Genomic DNA, 23078 nt, shown 5'->3' with positions numbered 1-23078 from the left:
AGCATACAAACGACACCTTTGTTAAACATCTTACAATCAGTTTTGACAGCTTTTAGAGTTACTGTGGCACATGGGTCAATAATCCAATGTATCAAACCACTTTCGTTTCTTTATATCGAGACTTGCAAAGTATTTTGATTTGAAGTGCTAACATTTTTTTCAGGGAATCATTTGGCAAAATCTGTTAACTGTGTGAGAATGGTTTCCTTTGAGGAGTTTTATATACTGTATGTAATAACATCATAGTAACACGTGGCGCATGGGCTAGTTTTTCATGAGCAGCTGTTTGGAAAATGTCTGATGTGAAACTTAATAGAAAGGGAGAAAGAAATGACTAATGTAATTTGCATGCATTTCAAATCTAAAGTAAAACCACATTTACACATATGCGAACAGAAATTGTGCAATTAATAAAAATTCACTTGTGATGCAAATTGCTTGACAAACTAAAAGTTTCCAAATAATCTTATTTTATTTTATTGCAGTATTGTATATAGATAATCCAATGAATAAATAATCAGGAAGGTTGGTGGTGTCTAACTGGCATGTCTTTTTCACATTAAGTAGATTAAGGGTGTGGTGCAACAGTTTGGGGCTTTACAATTGGGAGACTACTCCATATTTTAATAGACTTCTATAACAGAACCTCCTGTCACTAGTTAAAAACACATTTTATGAGGTTCTTATGTGTAAGATAAATGACCATCATTTAAATCTCAATGATTTCTTGAACCTGATTAAATGCATGGGGCGAAACATTTTGCACCATAAAATATCCAAGGCCCAGGATCAGTCTTGTTTGCATATGACCTCAGCTACAACGCCTTAGGCTAAACAGAAACACCATCCATTATGAGGAGTGGTTAACCAGCTCCCTCCCAAATTACAGTGACTCTGGGTTCCCATTTTACTGATTTAGCGGTTGTGTGGTTCCCCATCTCATGTTACTGACTGTTATAGTGAGACACACTCACGCAGGCCATCCTCCCCTTGTAAAAAGTGAGCGAAGTATTTGTTGGCCATTTAAAAGGCACCAAGCAGGCACCAAGTAAAGCACAATTAAAGATCCGTGACAGGACGTTATTTGCTTTAATCTACAAAAGCACATTTGTGCATTTAAAATAATATTTATATTTGATTAAAGCAATCGAAACTGCCCAGTGGTGTTTCACTGTTACTTCACAAACGCAGCCCCAGGCTTCTTGGGTTGAGATTTAACCACATCCTCCGACAAATGCAGGAGGAACATTTTACCACCCTGACCAAGAGGCCACTGCAAAAGGTTTTCAACAGAGCCGGAACATTTCCTGGACATGTATGACTGGAGCAACTGAACCTTTGTCTGAATCCCTGATTAAAACTGCTGGTGACAGGTCAGCAGTCTCGCCACCGCACAGTTGTGATTGACAGCTGTGGAGAGGTATCCAGATAAGACCCTGGTTATGGAGTTGACCCTGCTTTTAACTTAATGGCACACCTCCTCTCTTCACTTCACCCCCCTTATCCACTCCACCAAACTCCAGACCAAATCCTGACGACATTTACCCAGCACCTTGTGCACCACTCCTCCACATTAGCCTCCTCAGGGACATCTGCCCTTTTTTAATACTGAGCTTTGACCTCTCGGGCTAAAGATAAGTTAACCTCTACTGCAGTGTCGTAAAGTTACCAATATGTTCTCTTGTAACACTGTTTTGTTAGCGTACATGTGAGGTGTCTGAGCCTGAATGCGTTTGTCCCTGCTGGAAAATTTTTAGTTGAACAGTAAAATAGCCAGGACTTGGAGTTTAAGAGAGAAACTTATGAGAGGAACAAGCTTTGTCTGAAGTGTGAATGGTTGCAATACTATTTCCCTCTCTCTCCCACCCTCCCGCCAGCACTAGTCAAGGGATTTTCCTTCCCACCATCTCCGGCTGGAACACTATTTCCGGATTGTGTCGCTCATTTACTTAGTGCGCAGAGCACTCGGGAATGAGAGGCCATGGAAAACTGAGTGTGGCAATGTGGCCAGAGCGGTGGAGAGAGAAAGACAGAGGAATGGAGGGAAGTGTGTGTGTGTGTGCACGTCTGAGTCTGTGTGTGTGTGCACGTCTGTGTGTGTGTGCTTAAGATGGAGAAAGTGCAAGACAGAGCTGGGGAGAGCTGGATTGTCAGCGACAAGCCCAAGCAACGGCCTTTACCAAAATAGCACAAGCAAGAATCTCTGTGGGCAACATAAATTTCAGCATGATGAGTGTGATCAAACTAACTTCACGACCATGTGATGTTGAGGATTCCTTTGTCACGACCCCGTTTGTCCTCCTGCCAGTCTGTTTGTTTATCTGTCACCCCCCCTCCCCGAACATCCTATTACAATACTACGTCTCTGCAGTTAAACCCCAGGCACAGGCTGTTAGTGACCTGTTTACCTTTAGACATTTTCCAGGGCTGATAACAGCTAACCCCCAGTGACAGGTGTAATTGTCAAACAAAGGTGGTCATACAAGCTTAAGAGGCCTTTGACCTTCAAGCAGTGTGCTCTATCCTTGTTAGATGACCAAACAGGATTGAATCCATTTACTAAGCTCATCTTCATCATGACTCCAGGGAGGTTTACAGGAAGAGGGAAGCAGCAAGAACACACTGCCATAATATCCCACCAAATTTCTCTTCATTTATGCTAACAATCAGGTGATCCTGAACACATACATGAGCAACTATTTATGTTAATATTCATTTTAGGCTGGTCGCTGACATATATGGAGTGTATTAGTATTTTCAAACATCTACTTATTTCATTAAAATTCATATATCTCAGTCTGTAAACAGTTGGAATGTCTACTGTGATTCTGACAAAGTTCAAAAAAGACTTAGGGTCTGCAGCCATGTTTATAGCTACATGTTAATGTAACATTGCGTGCTAACATGCTCATGTTGACAGTGCTTACGTCCCAACACTCACATTCAGAACAGCAGAGTATTTAGGGAATGTAATATCAAGGGTATTTGGTCATTAGCCAAAGGATTAGAAAGTGTGATCATGGCATCAGATGGAAGGTCAGAGGTTAATTATATGTTTGTAGTGTTAACTGTTTTGCGCAGGCAAAATTCAAACCAAGAAGGTTTTGGCCTCAAAACCTGAGGGATTCTTGTGTGGAGTTTGCACGCCCTCCCCCAGGTACTCCCTCCAAAGACTAATAAGTTTTGTTCAACTGGTGACACTAAGCCATTGCCCATAAGTGTAAGCCTGAATGGTTGTTTGTCTCAGTATGTTGGCTCTGCAATTTGCCGACCCAGCCAGAGTGATAATGGATGGATGTTTTGTACAGACATTCAGGTTCCCCTAAGATTGAATCTCTGTGACTTTGCTGATTCACCAACTTTTCTTGTGGTGCCACCATGGGGTTGACATTTTTGGAAAATTTCTTGATAACTATTGGATGGACTGCCATGACATTTGGTGCAGACATTTATTTTCCCCTGTGGATGAATTGAAATGACTTTTCATACTTCGCCATCATCAGGTCAAATTTAGGCTTCTTTAGTTTATGAGGAAATATCTGCAAAACTAATGACACCTCCATCCGCCTCAGCTCAACATCAGTGCTAATTAGGGACTGAAGGCTTGGTAGTCAGCTAAAATCAGCTCACACTTACTCATATTTAATCTGTGTCTTGTTGGTCTCCAAACTTTATGAGAGTAAATCGCAACTCTTTCATAACTGTGGCCAAAATCTGTTTAAATCATCCACTTGGCAGAGAAAGAAACTGTGTTCACAACATAGGCACATACACAGATGTCTCCACAACACTCTGGAGTCCCACACATGTACTACAGACCACTGTGGTAGGACATAAAAACACAAAGCAGGCTGTTAAAAGGGGGTGAGAAAATTGGACTCTTTTAACCAACTTCCTCTAATTACTTTCTTCATTAAATTGCAGCAGTCTCCAATAAAAGAGATTCCTCTTTTATACATATTTACACTTGATTGAATCCCAGTGACTTTGGTTTTCTTCTCTCTAACTTAATAGACTAAACTTTTGCTTCTCCATTGCCATGTACACATTGTTATACTTAGTCTTAGTAAATTATTTATCAGAGACAGTTATTACAGTTATTAGCACACTAGCAAATCAATCTAGATCAAACATGTTTAGCAGTCATGTATGTACAGCCAGCTTGGATAATACTGTATTTGTCATGTAAATAGAGCTCATTTAAACTTGCCATTATTCGACGCCCCACCCAAAAAAAAGGAAAAAAAAAAAATAGAGACAAAAGCCATCTTCCATGAAGTGTCTAAAAAAATTACCCCTGGGTCACAAGAATCAGTTAAGATAAGCAGCCCCTGGCATAATTTTCTCAGGTCACCATGACAATTTCAGCCTGTGCAGTCAGCAGTTTTGCAGCTCACTCATCTCTTGCACAGAATTTCTTGCACCAAGGTTGGGCTGTGTGCTGAAAAGGCCACAGAACGCAGGTGTGAAATGGAAGGATGAGAGTCATTTGCATTAAATGTTATGACAACAAATGCAATCAGTATTTTGGAACACACCGCATTGGTACAAGCTGTATTAATAATGTAAGTTAAGGGTTGTGTGTGAGGGAGTTTATGTGCCATAAATCAACACAGCTGTATTCACAACTGATTCCTGATCATGTCAGTTATATTTTTTGTTTGTGACACAGAACATGTAGCTCTTGTGACACTTTTCCCTCAAATGACTAAAATATGTTTGGAAATAGGAAAATGTGTCCATGTATCTATGTAGTATTCATTTAAACTGTGTCATAAATTCAATCTTGCAGATCCATACAACTTTGGTGTGTTGCGGACACATCAGATACAGAACTTTCCATTTCTAATTCTATTACCTGAGAAAATTAGGGCACTAAGTCAGTCAGATGACGACATTCTTAACCCTCTTGGACAAAGCAACCTTTGGCCTCAAAGCACCAAGGTAAATCCCAATGCATGACGCAGAAAATTAGTTTACTTGGTCCTCTCATGGCTCAAGGTTGTCTCATTTACACAGGTCAACGATGCTGCTATTGTTTGTGCAGGAGTTGTGTAATCCTAGATTCTTTGGTCCTATCCTCTTATTGTTATGGCTCCTCACAGAGTGCTTAACACATGCTGAAATAACTTCCTTAAGACCTATGTAAGCAAATACCACTTAAAGTATTTCGAGGCCTGTACATGAGCATCGTGTACGTGTGTGGGCAAAAAGGGAAGGGGGCTTTTTGCGTGCCGGACAGGGGTGGTTTGTTTTGTCAGCAAAATGTCAATCTGTCTTTGCTAGGTTATCCCATATGATCTCCCTAAATACACAGGGCTTGGTTGTCCATCTGGTTGGCAGTTGAGAGCTAACCCCCCCCCCAGCCCCCATGCCCTATTAGCACCCACCACCACTAACCCAGGTCTTGAGGTCTTGCCTTTCTACCTCCCACTGAGAGGATATGAAAAGGCCGACAAAGCTTTCCATTCTCTTCTTTTACTGTCAGATTTCTGGATCAATGTAATCCTCAAATGGCTGCAACACGTGTACAGCGGTTTGGTTGTTCCCTAACAACTAACTTGACAACTAAACAATGTATTGGTTCTTAGTGAAAAGGGACACTCAGAAGAATTTTGCACGTCCAGAAAAGATCCGGACTCTTCTACGTGCACACACAGAAACACACACACACACACACACACACACACACACACACACACACACACACACACACACACACACACACACACACACACACACATTCACACAGCCAGGCAACCACCCAAAATCCTAAAGTCCAAAAAGCCAGATCTGTCCCCAATCCAAACTGCCTTGGGCTCCCCTAAGCTATTCAGCGTGTACAAATGAAAGATGTGTCTTGGAACTGTGCAAGCCTCTAGGCAGAGCAGAACTAGCCTTGTGCACAGATATACACAGCAGCCCTCTGGACAAGTTTGGCACCCACACTAGCAACTGCAGGCCAAAACTCATGTTGCGTGCTAACTCTCTCCCTCCCCCATCCCCTCATGCTATCCCGCTCTGCAATTATATGCTACGCTCCCACCCAAACATGCAAGAATAGGCCTTCTCAGTCAACAGACAAACCGAGTCATTCTGTCCTCAAACCATGACATCATGACCATTTGACTTTAGCGTGAAATTCAAGCTTAATTTAACTTTGTCAGGAAAAAAAAAACTTGTGTGTGTGTTACACTGGCAGAGCGCTGCTGTGGTGTGAACAGTAACTGCATGAAGTTCTGGGAAGGAAAATGCTAATTTATTCTCTAGAATATCAAAGGAATAAGTGACTCATGAAGATCTCACATTATATATTCACTTTGAGAAGGGGTTGAACTGCGCTGACAAAACTGACACACTCATATACCATCAAAATTCAGCGTATGACTTAATGATTTTATACAATAATTAATAAAAACTATCTTTAGCCATAAGTGATTGATGAAGAGCCAGCCAATATAAATAAAGCATCTATAATTTATTTCTATCAAATCAAAATACCTCAAAATCCCAGATGACATCCTAATTTACATTTATGTACACACTTGCTTTATTCTACAAACATGCCAGAAACTTCGCCATTGGCCTTCAGTTTCTCTTCCATGTCGTTTAGATGCCTGAGAAGCGTCTATCAAACTGCTGACAGCTATTGTCTGAAGCACACCTCATTTTACAAATCTGCCTCGCAACAGTCCTCTCTCCTGTCCTTGCAGCTCTGGGGAGGGGTTCTTAATAGTTTGCGAGGGCTTGCGTGTGTGTGCATGTATATATGACAGAACCGCACCAATGACAGGCACCTCAGCCCAACCCAGCCCATCCTTGCCCAACCCAGTCCTCGCAACAAAGAGGGCTGGTGGGTTTCACTGCAACCACCGCTCTCCCACACGCTCATAAATAACCATACAGAGTCTCTGCCCTGGCCAAGGGGAGAATGGGGAGAGAAAAGAGTCATTTAGGCAGCGCCTCTCCTCTCATGCCTTCCAACTGACCTTTTCCAAGGGTCAATCAGTCTAACCATAACTCCGTATTCTACCACCCCCAATCACCCACCCACCCCCTGCGCTCTCCTTGCTGACACTAACCTCAGTCGTCCCCGCACTGGCGCTGTGGTGAGAAGCCACTTAGCAGGCTTGGGTCATTGTAAGGGAACATTTAAGACCTGGAAGGCATAAAGCCTCACAAGCTCACAGACCTAGAGCATGTGAGATGGCAACCAGGGTCAAAGGTGAAGGTCACAATATGGGAGGAGGGGAATAAATCCTGTAGCATGGACAACAATGGCTGCAATCCCCACTGACAATGATGCCACTGTGGGCTTTGAGTTGCTTAGTGTGTCCTGGAGCTGTGCCTAATAGAGTTATAGTACTGATGTGATGGCTGTGTAGCTGAAGAGTAGTGTCCTTTTATATAAAGGGGGGCAACTGCAGGGGAGCTTGAAAGAGGTCTTGGCTTCACAGTTTTGCTTTGGATGAAGCCTGAGGTTGTGTGTTGCATTTGTGTGTGTGTGTGTGTGTGTGTGAGAGAGAGTGAGAGAGAGAGGTTGCAAGCTTTACTTCACTGAGCTCCCAGCCATGAATCCTTTGGCCACTGACACACATGACTCCTCTCTGCAAGAAGTCAGAGTTCACAAGATGTGTGGGTGCACTGACTCCAACATGACTTTACTATTTGTGAACCTACTGAGTAACACAATCCCAGCCACAATGAATTAATTGATTTGGGAACAATTTGGAATTTCTTGTGACTAGCGCTGAAAGTAGAACTTCAATAATCTTGGTAAGCAAAAATACTCCAGCTAGCACCTTTTGTTGTGTTGTTTATATCATATATTAGAAGAACTGAATTTTGCACTTGCATTACGAATCAGATTTAAAACAACAGATCACCCACTGATGAAAATAAGAATACGTTTGCAGCTCTATATCTTATGATAAAAACACTGAAAAAGCATCCATCTAATGTACTGTGCTTACACTCTTCATGGTCAGGACTTTATTTGGCGCTCCACTTAAGCAGGGCTGTGGGGAAGGCCTCCGGAGAGACACAGGCCACTGATACCACAGGATCATCGTCCCCGACATAACTCAGACACTCAGCTGGTAGATGTTATGTGGTGGCATGCCACGAGTACCTCAGTTGTCACCTCTGTTAGTAAGATTAGGGCCTGGCAGAATGGAGTGACAGATGATGAGTTGTGGGTATGACCACTGGGTGCTAATGCAGAGGACACATAGAGCGAGGGAGCGGTCTAGAATTGACGGACAGTCAGACAGACAGATATTGCAACGTATGGAAAAAGAATATGTCAGTTTTGCTGATGTCTATAGTAACAGTAGCCTCCAATTTGACATTCCCTCCACCAAACATTGGTTTTCTGTTTTTTTCCTTCTTTTTGGCTTTTCTTTGACCTCCTTAAAAGAACAAGCTATGTTTCCCAGGGCCCAGCTATTTGAAGCTCATAGTTTTGGTCATCCAAAGTTTTCTGTTCCAACTCTAGCCGTTCAGACACTGTCCCCACTTACATTTCCACAATGGCAGGGTCCTGGGGGCCAGACCATAGCCGCCCTACACTCTGCCCACAGTTGAGTTGCCTCTGGCAGGACTACTGCGTGCTTTGTGTGCTGGTTCTGGACACTGATCAGGGAAACCCCACAGTCTCTCCATGGTGAATGTCGACTGCCCTGCCAAGACCATTATGCATCCCTTCAGTGGCTGTGAATAGCAGCACACTACAGTACAGAAGATTTGAGAGATGCGCAATTCACCCAGGGCTACAATGCAAGACCATGACACAGATACCCACATTGGTGAACTGCACTAAGCCCTGACATGGTTTCTCTGTGTTGTGTCTTTTGGTCTTTTCTGATGGACAACAAACAAAACAAATCTTGATAAAAAAAAAAAAAAGTGCCTTATATTATACTGTGCAGGAAATATGAAAACAGCTAATGAATAATATTCCTTGACACAGTTATTGGTGTAAATACAAGCAAACATTATTCTAGAAAACCAAGTGATTATTCCACTGATTCTACAAATATTGCTGGGTGTGACTTAGTGTTGCCAAGTGAGTGACAGCAGGAGCCCTATCATGTACACATTTAACGCTCATAAATATGGGGATTAAGACTCTTTCCATAATTTTACAACTAATTTCATGTACAACACACTGAACCATGGTGACCTAATAATCTCTAGTACACAAAACCATCTGTTTGTCATTCTCTTGAGCTCTTATAAATTTGTATTGCTGCTTTTCTTCTGGTTCTGCTTTCCTGACCATAGAAATGATCAAACTGTCTGTGTCTAACACCTACTCTCTTTAATGTCTGTTGCCAGTAAGAGTCTCTCTGTAGTCAGTCTAAGTTGTTTGACAGATCAGTGTCAAAATTGTAATCTAACAGAATTGGCATTTAACTGTTATCTACATTTAGCACAGAGGAACATCTGTTCATTAATTTGAAACTTGTGCCGAGTTTTCCAGCACTCCCACCATCCAGTGGCATATTGCGGTGGTGGATATCAAGATGAGTCACATCAGCTAGCAGGCAGCTGGCAGGCTTGCAGTATCAGCCTCTCCTGTTAATCGTACGATTAGCCCTCACTGATCCCATCAGGACTGCCTGGATCTGGGGTGCAGAGCCTAAAGGTTTATCTTACAAGTCACCCCTCCCTTCCCCAGACCACAACACGCACACAGCACAAATGGGGCACACACGCAAATACACACCAGTACCATCCCTAAAAATTTCAGCTTTTCTTGAGACCAATCATAGAGTCAACATATCCCCAACATAAAGCCCAGAGGCTGGAGCTCATCATAACCCTACCTACACCGCAGTGCCCCCCACTAACATGCCTGGAGCCCAGATACAAGGCTGGTGTGTTTCAAGAGGGCGCTGGTAGTGAAATGTGCCACAGAGGTCAGACGCACAAGTTAAAGGGGCAAATTCTGCGCTCCTCTGACTCCGGGGGGGGGGGGGTGTAGCAGGGGGTTGGGCAGCAGCCAAGTGACATGCCGTGACAGGCTTCAAGGCTTCTTAAAGTAGGAATGCATGGAAAGCACATGAGCGAACACTCATAGACTGCACCCACAAACACCCAGACACATGTGAGCACATTCGTCCTTATGTGTGTGCACAACCACACAATTACATACCTGTCAAGTGATGAATTTGATGAATTTGAATGCTGAAAAATTTTATTAATCTAAAATGGTATAAAATAGATTTAATGTTTCGTGGAATTAGCCAAACACACAAACAAGCGCACATCCAAGTATGTCTACATGGTATGAGTTAGGGCAGTTAGTTTAGGACGTTTCATGGGTACTGACTGGACACAGGAAAGAATCGGCTTACTGATGGGAAAAAGGAATGCTGGAGGCAATTACCTCCCCTGAGTCTCTCTGCTTGGGTCAAAAGGGGACAGGCCATAAACGCCTGGACACCAACAGAGACAGACCTCTGACCATGCTGGCCTTGTTTCACTCTCCCTGCAGCCCCTAATGTCAGCTGGCGCAAGAGCCTCTGGTTGTTTAAATTTACAGCACAATGTCATTCTGTGTCGTGAATGAACGATAATGCATGTATTCATCTAACATAGCAGCATAAATGGGGCCGATTCACTCACCATTTTCGACACATGAAGACAGAGACAACAAATTATCTTATCGATTGATTCTTTCTGTCCCTGGTGAGTTTTCAAATCCACTAGTATGTAAATGTGTTAACATATTTACTATTATTACCTATTGTGCCTTCAACAGGATGATCTCAGAACAACAATAATTAGGAGTGGTGACAGTCAAGATGCCATTTTCGTTGTTGAACATGTTTGACAAGCTCAACAAGAATATAATGCACACTTGCCAACTAGGTAGGCGACTGTGTCACCTCACAGACAAAAGGATCTCAGCGTTGTGCGCTCTGGGTGACAAAAAGCTGAACACAGTTTAATTATCATACAGCCTAAAGCATGATGTCATTTTATAGCAACCTAGTCTCACACCAGTGAATCGGAGCGCAACTACAGTGGCAGAAAATGCCCCAAACAACTCCTATTTGTTTTAATATAACAACACGTACACACCATATGTGAGATCGTTCTAATGTTTTTCTGATTCATGTTAACGGATCAGGTTTTTCTTTTCCATTCATGTCCTGCAAGGAATTTTTCAGCTATTACAGTGCAGCCAGAGGAGAGCTGAATGAACGGTCTGGACTGTACCATTAAAACTCAGGGGTTGCCAATGGCTCATCATCAGCTGCAAGAGAACAACATTTTCTTTCCCAGATAATGATGACATGGTCTTGTTTACTGTTTTTGAAGTCATTGTATATGTACTAAACGTGATGTGTTTTATATGACAACGCATTCTTCGAGGTAAAGTCCCCCCTTCCTCACCCGCTCCCTGTGGCAGTGGGTCGGGCCGAGCCAAGATGATGTTACGGACAGCCCTTTAAAGTCGCTCCACTTCCGAGATGAAGTAAAGTAGACCTGCACCGCACGGGAGAGGGCCAGGACCGACTATCCGCACCTCCGACAAGACCGCGGTTGGACAGGCTATGTTGAGAGAAGACGTGTGGACACCAGGACTTTTTCATGGACTCGGACTCGAAGGAGTTTGCCTTGTGTCCAAAATCTATGTAATCCGCGGCGTCTTGCGACTTGCACTCAAGTAACCCAAATTAGGTCCATTTGCGGCAGAACCGTACGTGCACCGTTTTTCCCATTGCGCACGAAGGACGACGACAGCAACCTGGACTACTCTTGTGAAACAGGAATGGTTTATCCTCCCGAAGGTTTATTCTACATCGAAATGGATCAAGCACCACCTGGTAAGTTAGGGTTAATGTTGGCCATTGTCTGATCGGCGGGGGGGGGGGGGGGGGGGGGGTTTATTCCCTTTCTCTCCCTTAGCTGGCACCATCTTGTGCACATATCTGTGATAAAGTTGCCATCTGACAAAAGCCGTGCAGGTGTTGGAGGTGGTCGGGGGGTGGGCTGAAACGTTATAATGGCGAGGTGCTCGGTGCAGCGCTCCCCCACTGCCATTGCCCAGGCATGCATAGCGCAATTCACTTGCCAATTACGTAATACCTTTCGGCGGACCAGACGCAGTGGCTTGCCTCTTTCTCTTTTGTCCCAGCAGCGTATGACAAAGTTGGACGGAGACGCCCCGGCGGTCGGGCTCGACGTCCTGAACCGGATCGTCAGGGGACGGCGGTGGCGGCGGTGGGGAGCTGGAGGACGCGCTTTGAAGCCGATCCGTGTGAGGGGCTGCGTTAATGAGCGCCGCATGAAACGAGCGCTTTGTTCTCCTCTGCAGCCAGCCGTGCTTAATTTGTGCGCTAGCTCCCAAAGTAGGGCTACAGGCGAAGCGAGCCAGACAGCCTCGTCTCATGACTCCGCTGTGCTCAACTCAGGGGGAACAGTTCGTTTTTTATTCTCGTTCTCTCCTTTCTTTTGGCGTTTGACCGAGGCCGTTGTTACATTGTCCTAACGGCGAATAATAACACTCGCATCTCTGTGTCTCTGGCTGCTGCACAGCTACATTCATTCAAAACAGTTTTAGCTCCTTAACATCCATTATGTTAAGATGAACAGAGTTGATCTCATACATTTGAAAATCATTACTGCCTGCACAGTAAGAACAATGCGGACAGCATATACTGCTCCAATAAGGTCTACATTTTATCAGTGTTTCAGAGATTATTCCTGAGTTTGGTTAGTATTAAGGCCCAGCCTACCCTTTTATGGGTGTTTGTTTTTCAGTGGTAAAATATGTATGTTTTACTGTTTCACAGTGAAATTGCATGGCTCTTGTCTGGACTGGTGTGTGCATGTGGATTTTGGAAGTCAGTAGAGTTTCTTGGCAGCAGACAGAAAGGGGAAGGTGTGCAGATTTAATTTTGCTGAGTTCAGGAGCCACAGCTTTTCGTTTTGTGCCTGCCACTGTGCTGCTGCACCTGCCTTTTGTTTATTTTAAGGTCAGAAAAAGAGGAGAGCGGATGGTGGGAGAAACCCACATTTTCTCCTCTCTGAGGGTGCTCTTGTTTTCTCCCCAACTGCCTCATGAAAGACACTTTTGTCCTGCAGTGAAATATATCGCCCTTCACCTCCTCTTGATGCGGTTTGCCCTCCTTTTTCATTTTTAGAAAAACGCTTAGTCTTTCGGCCAGACTCAGTTTTTCTTTTCCTTTGAGGTCGATGGAAAACTTATGTGGACCTGTAAGTGTGCAATGATTACAAAATGGGAGGGGTCCTCCAGGAGGCTCATAATACAATTTATGGTCTATGTAATGCTTCTCATGATATTCAGGACAGTGCCAAAGTTGATAAATTATACTTTAATCTACTTTGCAAGATTTGCAGGGAATTGAAGGACCCAATCATGAGAATATTTTCTATAAGTACGTGTTTCATAGTTGAAGGAGGATTAACTGCCACATTTAATTTTTAATTTTTATTTCTTTTAGTACTAAACGCACTGTAGATCTTGGTAATGATTTAGTAAGTGATATCTCTTAAGGGCATGCCTGGGCTTGTCCTCAGAAGTTGACAGGTTGTGACAGAGACGGTGTGTTGGTGATGGGGGGTGGGGTCTACATTGGATCACTGCATTTCCATAACACACACACACACACACACACATACACATCCTTGATTTCAACAGTCATGATATTGGAGTCATTTCACTCGATGTCACAGCAGATTGCTCTCTTGCAAATTCTGATGAGCTGCATTTTTTAATTTTTTAATTTTTTTTAAATCACTTTCTCTTCTACTTGCAGCTCTCCCTCCCAGGTCAACAAAACCAGCATCTTCTGCTATGAACAACAACTGTCCTTCACCACCTGCATATTCGCTACAGGATGCTGAATGGTATTGGGGAGACATAACCAGGTGAATTATTCATTGATTGTAACAGTCCTACTACAACCGACTCATAGTTTCATCAGTGACATTCAGTATGTGACGTTTAATCCAAACTGTGAACTGATTTTCCTTCAGGGATGAAGTAAATGAGAAGCTTCGCGACACACCTGATGGTTCCTTTTTGGTGCGTGACGCATCAACAAAGCTGCAAGGAGACTTTACACTGACGTTAAGGTAAGCAGAAGAAAATTAGAGTAGTTGTGGCCATCACAGCACTATTGCAAATACCACCCACGTTTTTTTTGTTTTTTTTTTTTTACACAAATAATCTAATTGTAGCCTTTGCCATTTTTCAGGAAAGATGGCCACAACAAGCTCATCAAGATTTATCACCGCGACGGAAAGTACGGTTTCTCCGATCCCCTCACATTCACTTCAGTGGTGGAGCTCATTTGGCACTATCAGCACCATCCATTGGTGGAATATAATGCCACACTGGATCTGATGCTCACCCATCCTGTATCGCGCTTCCAGCAGGTTCGTTTGTACTTTTTTATTTAATGTTTTCCAGGAAGAACATAATGGAAAGAATGTCTGCCTATCGATGATGGAGATTTTTGATAACACTGAGAATCACAAACTGCACATATTTAATGAAATGTAATGTTTGACATTAGGTGAAAGAAGACAGTGTCGATGTTGCTGGAAGAAAGCTGAAGGAGGTTCACAGTCAGTATCAAGAGAAGTCAAAGGAGTTTGATTGTCTTTATGAAGAATTCACAAAGACCTCACAGGTAAAAAAAAAAAAAAAAAAGGACTTGAGGAAGATTTTAATTTATTGGTCTTTCCTCTTACTGGAGAAATTTCTTGTGATGCAGGAAATCCAGATGAAGCGAACAGCCATTGAGGCTTTTAATGAGACAATGTTGATCTTTGAGGAGCAGTGCCGTGAGCAGGAGCGTTATGGAGAAGAGTTTGAAATTAACAATCACTCAGAGGGAGCTGAAACAGACCTGGAGAGGTACATCTATTACACAGTGGTCTGAAAAATGTCTCAACATAATGTAATATAGATGCATGGATGCATGTTCCTTAAGCTGCGTGCAAACCCGTGACCTTTACTCTCCCTTTCTAGCTTTCTGATAAATTACGAGAAGCTGAAGTGTCGACTAGGGGAGATCTATGACAGCAAAATCCATCTGGAGGAAGACTTGAGAACACAGGTGGAGGACTACAGAGAGACCGACAGGAAGATGAACAGCTTGCGACCCGACCTTATCCAGCTACGCAACATCAGAGACCAGTACCTCAAGTAAGTAATGTTAGAATATAGTTTGTGGTCTCTGTTATAAGCTCGGCAAGCTAATTAACCAAAAAAAAAATTATATATTTATATTAAAAAGGTTTATGGATGATCTGCAATTTATTAAACAAACTAACTCAATTCCTTTGAATTTCTTCATGTAGCTGGCTTAATCACAAAGGGGTACGGCAGAAACGCATAAATGACTGGCTGGGGATACAGAGCAATAGCCTTGATGAGTAAGTTCCAGCCACTTCTCTGTATTAGGCACGGTGCAGACTGCAACCATTACACATACACCAAAAGCAGACTTGTTACAGAGATGTTATGGTTCGACTCTTGTCTTTTCCAGCACATATGTGTTAAAGGGAGATGAGAAAAATCTTCCACATCAGGATGAGACGAGCTGGTTTGTTGGTGAAATGAGTCGGACGCAGGCTGAGGAGATGCTTCAAGGCAAAGCTCCTGGAACATTCCTGATCCGTGAGAGCAGCAAGCAAGGCTGTTACGCCTGCTCTGTCGTGTGAGTATTACTCTGGAAAGCTATATCACAAGTGTGGATTGAGATGAATATTAAATGTGTAATACAAATGTGTTTGACACTCACCAATGCGTTTTGCCTTTTGTTTCAGTGTGAATGAAGAAGTGAAGCATTGCATGATCTATAGCACACCACACGGATACGGCTTTGCAGAGCCCTATGACGTCCACTGCTCACTCAAAGACCTTGTCCTGCACTATCGCCTGCACTCTTTAGCGCAACACAATGACGCCCTGGACGTTCGGCTGTCATATCCAGTACAAATCAAAGCTGTAGCCACGCCTTCTCAACATATAGAGGAGCACAAACTCTTACAAACTCCAAAACACACAGCTGGACTCCCGCCTGCAGCTCCAGAAATGTAATCCAACAGAGAGAAAGACAAAAGGACATGTTTACTGTATCCTGCGAGAACGACTGCATCGAGGTGCATTGTGTAAAATTTTGCACTACAGTGATTCCATCGGTTTTTGTGAATGGGATTTCACAGATTGAAGTGGGACCGGAACTTGAATGTCAGCTTGAACTTTGTTGTTTTTGTTTGTTTGTTTTAAAGAGACTGTTTAAGTTTTTGGAAAATTTTTGTACTTCATTTATTGCCATTTGTTTATTGTACACTTTCGGTAGGGATGTTGACAACCAGAAAATTGCTCACTGACATCAGGTGCTGCACCTTCGTGTGGCTTCAACCTTTGCAACTACAGTTAAGGTTGCTAAAGATTTCTGTTCAGATATATTCAGTTGTGAAAATTTGACAAATGCGTTGGAGATATATTGGGTTACTTCTACTAAATGCATTAGAGAGGAGAAGAAATGGCGCTGTTAACAGACTGATTGCGTCAAAAGAAATAAGTGCAAACCATTTTTGGGTAAAAGCCAGATGTGAATATGTGAAAAGTTGTGGTGCATCTTGACAGTTTGCCCCTTTCTTAACTGGCATTTATATACAGTGGATAATTATGTAGCATTAACATCTTGTAGAATACCATTGTACAAGCATACTCAATGTTATACCCATTGACCAAAGCACTTAATAGTGAGCAAAACTACATCCCTCTTTAGTCCGGTAATTGCATTTGGGCAAGGGGAGGGCAATTTATCTACACCTGCTGATGTGCTGATCAAAACATAATCTGAAGTACTGTATGTTATATTCTGTTACTCAAAGAAGTATAAGCTTTTTGTATTCTATATATATTTTTTCTATAAACATGTCACAAGATAAAAGCTTGAAGAACGTGCAATCCAACAGTATTTCTATTGTTGCAATGTATGATGACGGTGGTGAAGGTAATGCTGTTATGAGAGGTTGACATTTGCCACAAAAATGCACTCTCTTTGGTGGTGTCAGTGTGATGTGGCCTCCGATGTTTGTGTGAACTGCCAGAGGTCCGGATGTATCCTGCCTCCATTACTTGAACTGTGGCATTGCTCAAGCTATGAATGTTTTTCATGACATGCAGCCTACATAGCTTAAGAGGAAAGGAATCCATGTTGAACTTGGCACATTTTTCAAGTTTGAGGACAATAGATACTCTGTACAGAGAAAGTGTAAAATGTATTTGAGTTTTGTCTATGGAAGGAGGGTGATAAAGCCTCTTATGAAAATATTACTCCACTGGGGGACTGAAGAAACTCCTCGGGTGAAGCTAAGCAATGTGAGATCCTGACCTTTTTTCCTGCCGAGAGACAATAAACTGATGAGGGTTTTGTCAACTTATGTTCTCTGATGCTTTCTTTCACATCCTATAGTTGACGCTATCCAAGTGGTGCCCCATGTCCTTTAATTATAATTTTTAAGAATGAGCAGAGTTTAGGAACTATTTATGGAGTTTTAATGACATAGGAAATAAAAATGAACAAATATAAAGCAGAGACTGACTTCTAGTGAGTTCACTAGCCATAAAAAATTTACCCCGCGTCTCTGTGGAGCCATTGTAGTCTGATGAGCTTATCCTTGGGTAAGTAGAGCCAGGAGGCAACAAGGGGACTGGAGGACACACTCCGGACAGATGGAAGAGAAAGGAAGCGATAAAGACAATAGCAGGATATGTGCAGGCCCTTTCCCTTCTCAGTCTAGCCACCGTTGAGTCACAAGAGAAAAATTATGTATGAAACCTGTTTCACTGGGGACACGCAGCATTTTGAAACACAACTTCTTTGATGCTCCTGTGTCAAAGGAACGCAGCTTGATTGTAAACATTTGCCACAGGCCAGCTTCACAGGAGATCGAGTTTAGTCCTATGAACTTTAGCGCACAATCAACACCATTGTTATCTGACAAAAGTGAATGTTACCGAGTTCCAGACAAAACTCGAGTTCTGCCTACACAAATGCTTGTGTAAACCTTTGGACATAGCGAACACTGATTATGATGATGATGGTGATGACCCTGCATGACACTGCCACTGGCCCTACGTGACCAGAGCAACAGGTGGCCTCTTTGAACCATCACATAAGGTCTGTGTTAAATTGGGGATTAATGAGGTGCAGAAGGCAGGGATATACTGTGGGAGAGCCTGAGTCCCAGGCCACGGATTACTCCCTCTTACCTGTGTCAGCACAGAGAGCCAGCGGAGAGGCGGCGTGCATGCTCGGCAAGGCTGGACCAGATGCAGGGGGGGGGGGGGGACAGAGAGGACAGACTGTACCGGCGCTGAGTCACCCTCAGCCTGCACGAGCGTCCTGAAGACAGGGGGAGAGTGGGTAGAGAGACAGGAAAGGGGGAGGGACAGGAAAGAGTACTCAGAAACTCCTGTACAGGATGGTGTGAAAAAATGAGAGGCTGAAAAGGTCAAGCTGTGCCTTTCCTACATTTCCCTCAACCTAAAACACACTCCCACTTGGCTTTACTCAGAGCTGTTTGCTTTTACAGCACTTTAGCTTTAGCTCACTCTTATTTTTCCTTGGCTGCCCAGGTTGTATGTAAAAACCCAGCCCCCCACTTATTTTCTACTTTTTGTTTTTTTTGTTTTTTTTCATGACTCATACACTCACAGACCTTCTCTGCTTTCCTCCCTTTCTCCTTCCGTGTCAGCCAGCAGGCCTCGCTCGTTTAAATTCTTAGTAATTTCGCTTTATGGTTCTCAGTTTAAATAAGTCGTGGCTGGGGGTTGGTGGGGTTGAGGAGCGGGGGGGGGGGGGGGGGGGGGAGAATTACCTTTGGAGTCACGCCTAAAATACACACACACCATCAACTGTCTCGCAGGCTTTCAGGAAAGGAGGTTTTCGCTTTCAGTTTGGCCGCAGCCAATCACCGCTCTCCTCCCCTCTGTCTCCGTCCGACTCCGCCGTCTCCACGACACCCGATCAGCCAATGGGCGGCCGGGAGCATGCCAGGCGTCAGCCAATCAGCGATCAGTTGCTATGTTGGAGGCAGAATCGATAAGAGAGGGATTTTTTTTTCCGCCTTTTTTTTTTTTTTTTTTACTAGCTCACATTATAGCTGGCTTATAGGCTGAAGGCAAGATCCTGTTGCCTGCCAAGCAGCATGTCGGCCATGCAAGAACCGAGCAACTTAAAGCACAAGCCCTTTTCTTTGAACGCTCTCTGTTAACATCAGTGAGAAAAACTAAACTTTTCAAATTTGCCTGTGTCTTGTGTATTCTTTCTTACATACATGTATGTATGAACATGTACATTTAAGACTGATCATCCACTGAGGTGTGTCATGAAATACCCAGGAAATTAAGGTGGAAGTTATTTCCAAGCAATAATATTTTTTTTTTCTCTACAATTTCTTTCATAGCTTTTGCTTTTTTTGGCAGGGGGTCAACAACATTTCAGCTAAACCAGTGGAGATGAAAACTTTCTAAGCTGCAGTCAATACTACAGGCCTACATACAGGAAAAAAAGGTTTCTGATAATAATACACGCCTAGAAATTGCTATGCCATGTGTCACGCCCTGCTTCAATCTTTCGTGGGGGCTCTTGGTTTTCAAACTTACGTGAACAAACAAAATACAAAGTGAAAATTACATTTGATGGTTAATTCTGTGTAAAATGGCATACATTATTGTTGTATAAATTGCACTCATAACTATTATTTTGACTGAAATTAAAGTGGCATGATCAGAAATTAATCAACTAATCAAATGTTGATGACAAGATAGAGGGGTCAATGATATGGTGTGGCATTATTCATATTATTGCAACAGATCCTTTCAAACCTAAAAGGACAATTCATAAGCCAGTTCATTGACCTCTGGGGACAGTGATTGCAGTGAGGGATTCAGATCCCAGTGGGATGAGAGGTGAGACTGTGTCAGCTCTTATGAGGGCATAACATACTGCTGCTTGCTGATAAACCATTCAGGATAAGTCTCAGATCAGATTTGCACACACCAGTTTGGGCAGGAATGGATAACAATCTTACCTCCTTGAAACTGGTTGATCAAGACAGGGACACTACTCTAAAATAATACTAACTTACCTTTTGGATAAATGCCCCGCAGTATGCATGAATCCTCCTAATTCAAAAAGACTGTATTATGTTGTGCTTCCATTTCTCGAGAGAGAGAGAGAGAAAAAAAAACAACTCACTAATGATTTCAGCTGTAATAAATGAAAGACCTCAGTGTCCCTCAAGCTTTCAGGACAATCTCATTGCAAGAGTTCAGCTTTCAAATAGATTAAAAAAGAAGCTGAGGGGACATGGCCAGCAAACCAATGTGGCACAGGAGTGCCAGACACTGCCTCAAAGGAAGCTTCAGAGTTCAAATCAGAAACCAGTTCAGTCTACATTTACAGCACTGTATGTACACTGTACGCAGTGAACTCAAGATAAGGAAGAGTTACACAGTTCACCATTCCTGTCAGGTGAGGACAAGAGCCTTGTCTAGCATCATGTCTGACAGAGCATGCAGACAAGATAGCATTTACAGCCACAATTTATTTGCCATAAGAAAGAAAGGTTATTGTTAACAAAAGATAAAATCCCCTCATACAAACTGGATTTTTATAGCATAGGTCATGAGAAATTTTATTGAAATAATGATTGATTTCCGACCACAAAGTACTGGAATTACTTGTTTTGCATTATTATAGCATGATTTAAAGCCAATCAAAGCACTCAGTAAACTCTGAACCTTACCTACTCCTATAAGAACCCTTAAGATGCAAGTTTCATCAGAGTTTTTTTCTTGTCTTTCTTGTCTCATGTCTAGCCAGAGGAAAGAGCCTTGATGAAAAAGTCAGACATAGCCTGTACTTAAACTAGAATGGTAATTATAGTGACCACTTTCCATAGGATGACCCTCACACTATTTACTTTTTTCTCCCACTAACATGGGTGATTCAGGGAGGCAAAGATTCCCAATGCTTCCCATTACCACAATGGACAGAGACATGATGATCAGTGAAAAATAATTATTATGTTCTTGATGAAAACAAATATTCCCTATAGGAGAATTGGAGAGTTTGTGGTCAATGTGCTAAATTCAGGATGTAGTTGAAAACTGTGGAATCGTTAAAAAAAAAAAAAAAAAAAGGATTCTTCTAGTGCAGCGAATGCACTGCATTCTGTAAATGCCTCCAAAGTAATTACCGTTCATAAAAATATATTTACCCATTTTGGAAATGTAACAGCAAATATCAGCTTAGTCATGTGGCTTTCACTGACTAATAGTGGAATAAAGATAACTGTGTCAGTCAAAGACATTTGCAATGAATCACGCTGTAACAGCAACACTTTCACCAAAAGACAGTTGTGCCACTGCCTTTATATTCATTTTAACACCTCACCTACTTATTAAAACCTGTTTTACAAGAGACGCCTGCCCAGATGGCATCACAAACAATAAAAGGCAAAGAAAAGAACCACAAAATAGAAAATCATATACATATGACCATTAACATAAAAGTAATCTTTTAGTAGAAGTCTCTGTTAATCAGTGACAGTGACAAAATGAAGAACCTTATTTTCTGATGTAAGAGTCTGTTTTTGGTTATTTGAACTAATTTGTGATGGAAATTGAACAGTCGTGCTGAACTCAAAGACAACCTGTATGCTCTTCAGCAGCATGTAATATCCTTTGATTGAATGAACATTGTTTTAACACTTCATAACACAGCACCCATCACCTCAAAAATGCTAAAAATATGTAACATGATACATATAAGACATAACTCAGCCTTTTTTGAAAGTCATTGTGCCACCACCACTGACTGGACATGGAAAATCCACAACTGTATTGCAATCCATTTTATATTTGGTTTTTGACTGATACAGAATAAACAATACCACAGCTCTTTTTTGGCCACAACTAACACATTTTACATGTTCATCAACTCATTGGGTCTGTTAGAGTAGAGTAGTAATATTCAAAGTCTAGATCTTAAAATTTCCTACAAGATTTTTCAAGGAAAAGTTTGTGCGTGACAGGAGCAAGCTTTTTTGAAAAAAAAAAAACTGAAAAATGAGACAAAGCTCACTTGCTGAACCAAGTGAGCTTTGTCTCATATTGGCTTACTTAAAGACTGTTTAAGTAGCATCCAATAAGCTAATTGTTCAGCTGAGACAATGGACTTATGGATGCAGTTTGGAGAAACAGGACACACTGGAAAGTCAACTCAACATAGGGAAACAAGAGGGAATCGCAGCCAAGGGTGTAGCTAAAATGGTGGCCAGGTTGGCACATGATTACCTTTGAATTTTAACTGGCCAGTGCCGGTGCCACCACATATTCTCGAGAACACCACAAGCCATTTGATTCTGAGTGACACACCCGAGAAGTTGGTAATATGAGGCAAGTGACAGATGTTAGAGGACTTGTATTTCAAGTGTGTGACAGGCAATCTTACTGGACATCACAGTTATTAACCCAGATATTTCAGAGTTCAGATCATAGGCCTTGTAGTCCTGGTCTAATGAGCCCAAGCAGTCCTATATAGTTCTGAATGTAATAACAGACATTCAGCATAATATTTAAACTAATTTGATGGAAAGATACTGATTAAAACAAACCGGACTACCTATTGCCACTGTCTAAGAGTAGGTTGTTGGCTGGGTCAAGTCTCCAGTGGGAGGGTTTGCAGCCAGCAAGCTGGATGATAGTTTCTCCTAAAATTACCATTCTGCTGGGGGCTGACATGGTAAGAATACTATGATAATTTACATGGTATGTTTTTGTGGTTTGTTGTCAAGGACTTTCATTTGTTTGAAAGCTTGTTTTAAGTCAACACTGCCATCTGGCGTTCAATACTTCGGCAGGCTTCCCATGTATCTCCAATGGATGTGGACAGAGTGATAGAATGTGGCCGTTGGCAGTAAGAATAATGTAAAATATTTAAAGTATAGGTAAATCAGTCATATCAGTAGAGAAAACTGCCCTCTGACTTGTCAGAAAAATAAAC

The 23078-nt window shown here is 42.4% G+C and overlaps 2 protein-coding genes across 5 annotated transcripts in view; one reads left to right on the top strand and one right to left on the bottom strand.

Annotated features, from left to right (window-relative positions):
• The window catches only part of LOC115057557 (SH3-containing GRB2-like protein 3-interacting protein 1), a 38406-nt gene extending 19564 nt beyond the window's left edge, over positions 1 to 18842 (bottom strand). The window contains exons 1-2 of the mRNA XM_029524712.1: positions 18727 to 18842; positions 18278 to 18410 (exon numbers count right to left, since the gene is read on the bottom strand). Of these exons, the coding sequence (XP_029380572.1) occupies positions 18278 to 18317 (40 nt within the window). The 5' untranslated portion in view covers positions 18318 to 18410; positions 18727 to 18842. The remainder of the gene's footprint in view (positions 1 to 18277; positions 18411 to 18726) is intronic.
• On the top strand, positions 11495 to 17441 carry LOC115057276 (phosphatidylinositol 3-kinase regulatory subunit gamma-like). Of its 4 annotated transcripts, none has more exons than XM_029524274.1 (10): positions 11495 to 11840; positions 13797 to 13908; positions 14017 to 14115; positions 14238 to 14418; positions 14559 to 14675; positions 14760 to 14902; positions 15017 to 15193; positions 15349 to 15423; positions 15537 to 15707; positions 15817 to 17441. In XM_029524274.1, the coding sequence occupies exons 1-10, from the start codon at positions 11786 to 11788 to the stop codon at positions 16088 to 16090; spliced, it is 1404 nt and encodes a 467-aa protein (XP_029380134.1). In that variant the 5' UTR covers positions 11495 to 11785; the 3' UTR covers positions 16091 to 17441. The 4 variants fall into 4 exon arrangements, with proteins under 4 accessions (XP_029380134.1, XP_029380137.1, XP_029380136.1 ...); XM_029524275.1 differs by lacking the exon at positions 11495 to 11840 and adding an exon at positions 12065 to 12274; XM_029524277.1 differs by lacking the exon at positions 15017 to 15193.
• Positions 18843 to 23078: the final 4236 nt, after the last annotated feature.

This window comes from Echeneis naucrates, chromosome 17, assembly GCF_900963305.1.
Source record: "Echeneis naucrates chromosome 17, fEcheNa1.1, whole genome shotgun sequence".
Classification (NCBI taxonomy): Eukaryota; Metazoa; Chordata; class Actinopteri; order Carangiformes; family Echeneidae; genus Echeneis; species Echeneis naucrates.
The sequence above is the reverse complement of the archived record's forward strand: the minus strand, read 5'-3'. Positions and strand labels throughout refer to the sequence as shown.

What these genes read in the sequence shown, in the direction of transcription:
- LOC115057276 (XM_029524274.1), top strand. Translation starts at nt 11,786, where the DNA reads ATGGTTTATCCTCCCGAAGGTTTATTCTACATCGAAATGGATCAAGCA. An exon ending in GACTTTACACTGACGTTAAG is followed by an intron (nt 14,116 to 14,237) that starts GTAAGCAGAAGA and finishes GCCATTTTTCAG; the next exon opens with GAAAGATGGCCACAACAAGC. An exon ending in CTGTATCGCGCTTCCAGCAG is followed by an intron (nt 14,419 to 14,558) that starts GTTCGTTTGTAC and finishes GTTTGACATTAG; the next exon opens with GTGAAAGAAGACAGTGTCGA.